General features: G+C 38.9%; 1 protein-coding gene across 1 annotated transcript in view; it reads right to left on the reverse strand.

Moving 5' to 3' along the window:
• Positions 1-428: 428 nt before the first annotated feature.
• acss2l (acyl-CoA synthetase short chain family member 2 like) overlaps positions 429-7,297 on the reverse strand; it is a 21,004-nt gene continuing 14,135 nt past the window's right edge. The window contains exons 14-18 of the mRNA XM_084119077.1: positions 6,018-6,126; positions 4,497-4,565; positions 3,306-3,482; positions 1,635-1,709; positions 429-1,559 (exon numbers count right to left, since the gene is read on the reverse strand). Coding sequence (XP_083975203.1) covers positions 1,390-1,559; positions 1,635-1,709; positions 3,306-3,482; positions 4,497-4,565; positions 6,018-6,126 — 600 coding nt within the window. The 3' untranslated portion in view covers positions 429-1,389. The remainder of the gene's footprint in view (positions 1,560-1,634; positions 1,710-3,305; positions 3,483-4,496; positions 4,566-6,017; positions 6,127-7,297) is intronic.

The following is a 7,297-nucleotide window of genomic DNA, read 5'->3' on the forward strand; positions in this document are numbered from 1 at the left end:
AAGGGCCAATTTTTTCAAACAACCTCAAATTAAGGTTAAAAATTGATGTGATGATATTCTGAGGTGCTCTTCAGTAATTGAAAAGCTCATTTCATGTTTTACTTAAATCTACTGATATCAACAGGTTTGTGTTCAGTTTAGGTATAGAGTTTAGTATAGGTATAGGGTTTAGCATGAATAACATTATTTTTATGCCAGTTAAGCACAATAACACTTTTCATTACTGTAATGCAAAAGACTGATACCATTTTGAACTAAAATAAAATAAAAATAAAACAAAATAATGAGAATTTGGTGGAAAGGTGATTGATCGGCATTAAAGCTATGTCACATAATAGTCATAAATATATTTTTTTGTTGAAATGTGAGCTTTATATACATATTTTAACATACATAAACAACTTTTAATGAATGGCAAAAACTTGAGAGACCTTATCAGATAAGTTTTATTTCATAAAAACATAAACAGAACAGTATGTGCAAATAATACTACTTAAAATGACTAACATTAGCAACTGGTTAGTAAGATCTTACTCAAGATGCCATGAAAAAGCATGTTGTGTTTTTCTCTTGTATTGCACACAATAGTTTCATATCAAATAGAAGGAAATTAGAAAAATCTCAACAACACAAAACAAACTGGTTGCAGTCAAGTCAGACTCGGCAACTAAAACTAAACTAAACTAAAATTTCTGAATTGCTGCTCCTTTCTGAAATGAAATAATTAAATAATTTTACATTCCTCTTGTCTATAATAAAATTGGTTTTAGTACAATGAAATTCTGTTAGCATGATTAGCATGTTGCTAACACGATTAACATGTTGCTAGCGTGATTTAACACGTTAGCACGTTTTAGATAGTTGCTTACCTGATTAAACACATTGCTAGCATGTTTTAACATGTTGCTAGCATGATTTAGCATGTTAGCATTATTTAGCACATTGCTAGCATGTTGTTTGCATGATTAACATGTTGCTAGCATGACTTAACATATTGTTAGCAGTTTTAGCATGTTGCTTACATGATTTAGCACAGTGCTAGCATGTTTTAACATGTTGCTAACATGATTAACATGTTGTTAGCATGTGGCCAGCATGATTAAACATGTTGCTAACATGAGTTGGCATGTTGCTAGTTGATTTCAACTGTTGCTAAACTGCAATTATGAATGAATTAAATCCACAAACAAAAAAAGAAAATCAGGATGGGGCAAATACTATGAAACATCACAAAAGAATATAAAAAATGTGGGAAATCCTGAGGTGAGCTATCTTGACAACACTTCTTTTTGTATTTTTGTTTGTTTTACCTGAACTATGGGCAGAGTTCCACCCTTCAGATCTGATCTAGGAGAACCAGCACCGGTTCTGAGCCCAAACCCAAAGTCTTTAATGCACACAGGGTGACAGCGGTGTCCCGGCTTGAGAAAGACCCGCCGCAGTCTCGCATCTTTGGCTGAACAGCACCTCCACGACCTTAGGGTCGGCCAGGGTTGAGAGGTCACCCAGGTCTTTTTCGTTGCATGCGATCTGTCGCAGAATTCGCCGCATGATCTTACCTGTCGGACGGGTGAAAGGCTTGAGTTTCAGGAGCAAAAGCAAACGCAAGGAGGAATTGAGAATGATCCCAGTACCTGAACGTGTTTTGGGAAGCCCTGGAGCATTCTGGATGAAATCTGGGGTGGCTATTGGTCCGATCTTCTCCCTCACTAAATGACAAAACAAGCCACACAGAAGTTAGCAAGTGTCAAATAGATTCAGATTGTATTTTCTATGTCTAACGGATCTAGGCCATTAAGAGCTGTGTGTGTAAACCTCACTCCACAGAGACGCACTAGCGACTGACGCTAGCGACTGTTAGCATGCCCACCTCCCACACTGGAGACCATGGTTCAAATCCCACTCGGAGCGGGTCGATTAGGACCGGTTACATACGCAAAGGAATAATTGACAACGACATGGATCCGCAAAAACATCTAAAAACGCTGTATTCCGCTGCCAGGCCATTAGATGGCGATGATACACAATAGACTAAACACGTGATACACATGTGCATGACGTCATGGTCTTCAGAGATTTGCGTTTTTGTTGTGAAACTAAGTTTATCTGCTTCAAGAACAGCGCCTTTGTTACATCGCTAGTGAGAAATATCATGTAGATTTTAAGTTGCTAAACTATTTTACTGATAAAATCGTCAGAGCGGCGCTGACAACACGTGTCTGTGTGAGTGTGTGTCCGTACTGTGTGTGTGTTTGAGTGGGAGAGATAGAATATGTGCTTTCCATACATAATAAAAACTGTTTTTATCCTATTGTTTACTATATTTGTCTGCTTGGTCAGTGTCACATTTTGGGTTTTGTTTCTTGTCATTGTCATGTTTCTGTGTCTTGTCATGTGATTCCGTTTGTCATGTGATCCTGCCATGTGTCTTGTCATTGGTTAATCGTCTGATCAGTGTTCACAGGTGTTCCTTGTCTTGTAATTAGTCTGTGTATTTAAGCCCTCACGTTTGCCTTGTGTCTTTGTCGAGTATTGAATGTTTCCAGTTTATGTTTTTGTTTTGAGTTGATGTTTGATTTTTTTTTGGAATTAAAGTTGCGTTTGGGTTCACTTCAACTTGCCTCCAGTGGAAATTCGTTACAGTCAAGCCCCTTTCGCACAGCGCGATGATCCCGGCAAATTGCCGGGAAATTGCCAGAATGCCTTCTGTATGAATGCAAACACGACCCGGGATTGATTCCGGCATCGATGCCGGGTTGGGGACCTAGTAACATTGCCGTGTTCAGTCCCGGAACGCGCGCTGTGTGAAAAAAAGCCGTAATAATGCCGTGTCGTAGTGATGCCGCTGAAGCCGGGATCGTTCGCCAGCTGTGAAACAGTACATAATGCGCAAGTTTATGATCGAATCAGAGAAAAAAATGCACAAGTGTGGTTTCTCGAGAGAGAAATCGCAGCTCATAAGCAAACTTAAGACGCTGCTGAGACATTACAAGTGTCTTTACGGGATTTTTACGGGTTGTGTGTGAACGCACTCTCTGATTCCGGAAAATCACTGGCAGTGTGAATGAACCAAAATCAAACGAACCCGGGTCACTTGTGTCGTTGTGTCTTTTGGTTCTTTTGCTGCTGTTGGCTGTAAGGAACTTTGAAATAAATGTGATCATTTGGCGTAGTGATATGGAACTGTAATGCGGTCAAAACCTGCCTGGAACTACTTTAGCTGTGCGTTTCCCTGTTCATCAACCAATCAGATTCAAGCATTCAACAGCCCTGTAGTTTAACAGTGTTTAATCTGATCCTCTGACCTTTCCTCTTGAGTTCCTCCGTCAGCGTGCGGTTGAACTCTTCGTGCTCTTTCAGTGTGATGAAGCAGTACAGACACTCTCCCTTCACTGCATGAGGCCGACTGACCACTGCAGCTTCAGCCACTGACGGGTGATCGGACAGAGCCGCCTCGACTTCAGCTGTGCTCAACAAGTGACCTGAGAGAAGACACAGGACGGCTGTAAACACTAACATTCAAATGTTTGGGGTCAGTAAATTAACTTTTATTCAGCAACGATGCATTGAAATGATCAAGAGTGACATGTTAAAGATGTTACAAAAGATTTCTATTTCAAATAAATTAGGTTTTTCTAAACTTTCTACTCATCAAAGAATCCCCAAAAAAATTTTTTATCAATGTTTCCACAAAAATCTGCAGATATCAGCCGAATGGTTTAGTGCAGGCGCTAATGGATCCAAGGATGTATCTTCCAATGCCTCGTTTTATGAGTACAGAACCTATTTGTACTACTGTAGAAGTTTGGTACCATTCTGGGCATTATTAGTAGGGTCATTTACGGCCTTTAAAGGGATGGTTCAGAGTAATTTCAACCTAGGGTCCTTTGCACCATGACATCGAGCCAAACACCCCCCCAGAAGCCTTTTTTCCCTTGGGTGAACATTATTAAAGTTAGAGCTTATTTAGAGATATCAGCCGGATGTCTTAGTGCAGGCGCTAATGGATCCAAGGTTGTATCTTGTAAATTACCCCACTAATAATGCCCAGAATGGTGCCAAACTTCTACAGTAGTACAAATAGGTTTTATTTGTTTTATAGGTTTTATGTACTCATAAAACGAGGCATTGGAAAGTTTGTAAGTACATCAGGAGTTTATTTAAATAACACTTGCCTGATGGCTCATGCTACCGCTAACCCGGACGTCGACGTCACTTCCGTGATTTGGGAAAAGCACGTAAAAGTATGGATGTACAGGAGTACAGAACCTATTTGTACTACTGTAGAAGTTTGGTACCATTCTGGGCATTATTAGTGTGGTAATTTACCAAATTCTGGGCATTTAGTGTGGTGTTTGGCTCGAAGTCATGGTGCAAAGGACCCTGGGTTGATTTTACTCCGAACCATCCCTTTAAGAGAAGGCAAACTAATATAATATGGCTTTTCTAAGCACCAGGTGGCAGCACTGAAACATCATCATCTCTCAAGGTCTCACCAGAGACGTTCAGCATGTCGTCGATCCGGCCGGTGATCCAGTAATATCCGTCCTTGTCCCGCCGGCAGCCTGAGGACACAACGACACTCAGTAACACCATACAGCAACACAAGTTTTGGTTACGCTGCAAAAGTCACCATGTAATCAAAATTAACATTTCTTTATGTTCATGGAATATCGCCTAATTAATTCTAAATGATTTATCAATTTTTTTTTATTCATGTGCCTTGTAATCATTATTCTTAATTCTTCATAAAATATCTTCCCCTCCCTCTTTCAGCTCATCTCTTCTCTTCTGTAAGGGCGTTTCCATTACAGATTTGCGCAAAACTTTTGCGTTTTTTTTTTCTTTCTTTTTTTTCTAAATGTCGACAAAAAACGATTGCGAAATGACGGCGTTTCCATTAACCGATGTTATGCGACTAAAACTTCATTTTTTCCTCTCGCGATCGGTAAAATCATTCCAAAATGGAGGTTTATGTACTAATCCCAGCCACTGCACTGGCCATTATTATTAATGAAAGGAGATGTATGTGTGTTTTCCAAGCATTAATGGTAAGGAACGACCCTTATTATACTTGTGAGCGGCACATATGAGGTGTTTCTGGGTGTTTCTCCCTCATTTCTGCTTCGAGGTCTTGATTGTGGCATTTATTTGAGGTTTAGAATCCATTATTCCTGTAATTATTTTGTCTTGTATGAATTCTTAAGAACTCCGTCTTGTATTGTGTCCAAACACACCGCGTCATCTACGTCAGGTGACCTGTAAATGCGCAAAAACTGTTTCCATTGCAGTTTTGCAAAATATTTATTTTTCGAATTGCCTGAAAAACCACCTCATGCGAGCGTAAAAACTTTTTTGCAATAAATGGGAGTTTTTGCGAAAATTACGTGTTTCCATTGGGCGTATTTTCAATTCGCAATTTCAATTTGCGCAATTTGAAGGGTAATGGAACCGCGGCTTCTGATGACGAGGGAGGGGCAACCTGTCACTCACATGAGATCCACCAATAGCAAACCACTTTGAAGGGTAATGGAACCGCGGCTTCTGATGATGAGGGAGGGGCAACCTGTCACTCACATGAGATCCACCAATAGCAAACCACAACCATCCAATCAATTCCTCATGGACAAAATCAAGCCCCGCCCAACATTTGTTCTTGTTCCAGAAGCCGTTTCACTCGGATATACGTCACAATATGGAAAAACAGACTATCGCAACTAGCGTTTCATGACGACTTTAATTGAGATGTACCATATGTATCATAATTTGTCATTTAGATTAGACTTTAATGTCTTTAAAACATATAAAGTAACCTTACCTTTTGAAATTACATTATAATAGTTTTTTTTTTTTAATTAGTGACTTTTATTTAATAGCAAACACAAATGATAATGTTTTTGTTCTGTAAGAAAAATCGTCTCATTCATTTTACCAATGTGAGAAAAAGTAACACAAAATTCTATAAAAAGTAATTAGTGACATTGACTGGTTATGAAGTGGATGTGTGTGTGCATTACCATCTCCTGTCACATAGAATCCCGGGAATTTTCTGAAGTAGGTGCTCTCGAAGCGCTCCTGATTCCCGTACACACCCCTCATGATTCCCGGCCAGGGCTTCCGGAAAACCTGAGACAAAATATCCGTTTATAGAAAGAAAAAAAAACATGTGAATAGAAAAACATATTGTGAATAGAATGGGTTGGGAACACCATCCAATGTTGACTATTACATAACCTGTCTTAAAGGAATAGTTCACTTAAAAATGAAAATTCTGTCATCATTTACTCACCCTCAAGCTGTTTCAAATCTGTATGAGTTTCTTTCTTCTGCTGAACACAAAGGAAGATGGGTAACACTTTATTTTACAGTGTCCTTGTTGTATGTTACATGCACTTACCGTAGTAATAACAGTAAATTATGCATAATTACATGCAACTAACCCTCAACCAAATCCTAATCCTATCCTAACCCTATAGTAAGTACATGTAGTTGCTTAATATTACTCAGTATTTAAATATATAATTACACTGTAACAATGACACCTTAAAATATAGTGTAACCGGAAGATATTTTGAAGAATGTCGGTGACCAGACAGTTGATGGACGCCATTGACTTCCATAGTAGGAAAAAATATAAGTAGGAAAATCAACCGAGATCTTCAAAAGATCTATTTTGACCTCACCTATTTTGAGTATATTGAAAGTATTGTACAATGGTTTGACAACAGTCATCTACGGTTGAACATTGAGAAGACAAAAGAATTATGCTGTGGGAATCAGAATAAGAAATGTACAGTTGGCCTCCCATACGAACAAGTTATTATAAAAGGTGTAAAGATAGAGCAAGTCCCAAATTTTAAATATTTAGGTACAATCATTGATGACAAACTTTCGTTCCAGGATAATGTGGACTATGTACATAAGAAAGCAAGACAGCGTTTAAGTCTACTTAGGAAGTTGCGCAACTTCGACATCGAAAGGAGGATCTTAACTATCGTATATAGATCGATGATTGAAAGCATTTTAACTTATAACATTGTTTCATGGTATGGAAATTTAACAATGAAACAGAAGAATAAATTAACACGAGTAATTAACGAAGCGAATAAGATTATCGGCCATAAACAGAGCACATTGCAAGAATTATTCTCACATTTTCTGGAGAAAAGGGCATTTGTGGTTTATTCAGACCAGACTCATCCCCTCCACTCCTGTTTTGAGGTCCTTCCGTCGGGGCGTAGGCTACGCGTACCGTATGCCAAAAAGAACATTTTTAAAAGATCATTTGTCCCACTGG

Source organism: Abramis brama, assembly GCF_963993115.1.
Source record: "Abramis brama genome assembly, chromosome: 7".
NCBI lineage: Eukaryota > Metazoa > Chordata > Actinopteri > Cypriniformes > Leuciscidae > Abramis > Abramis brama.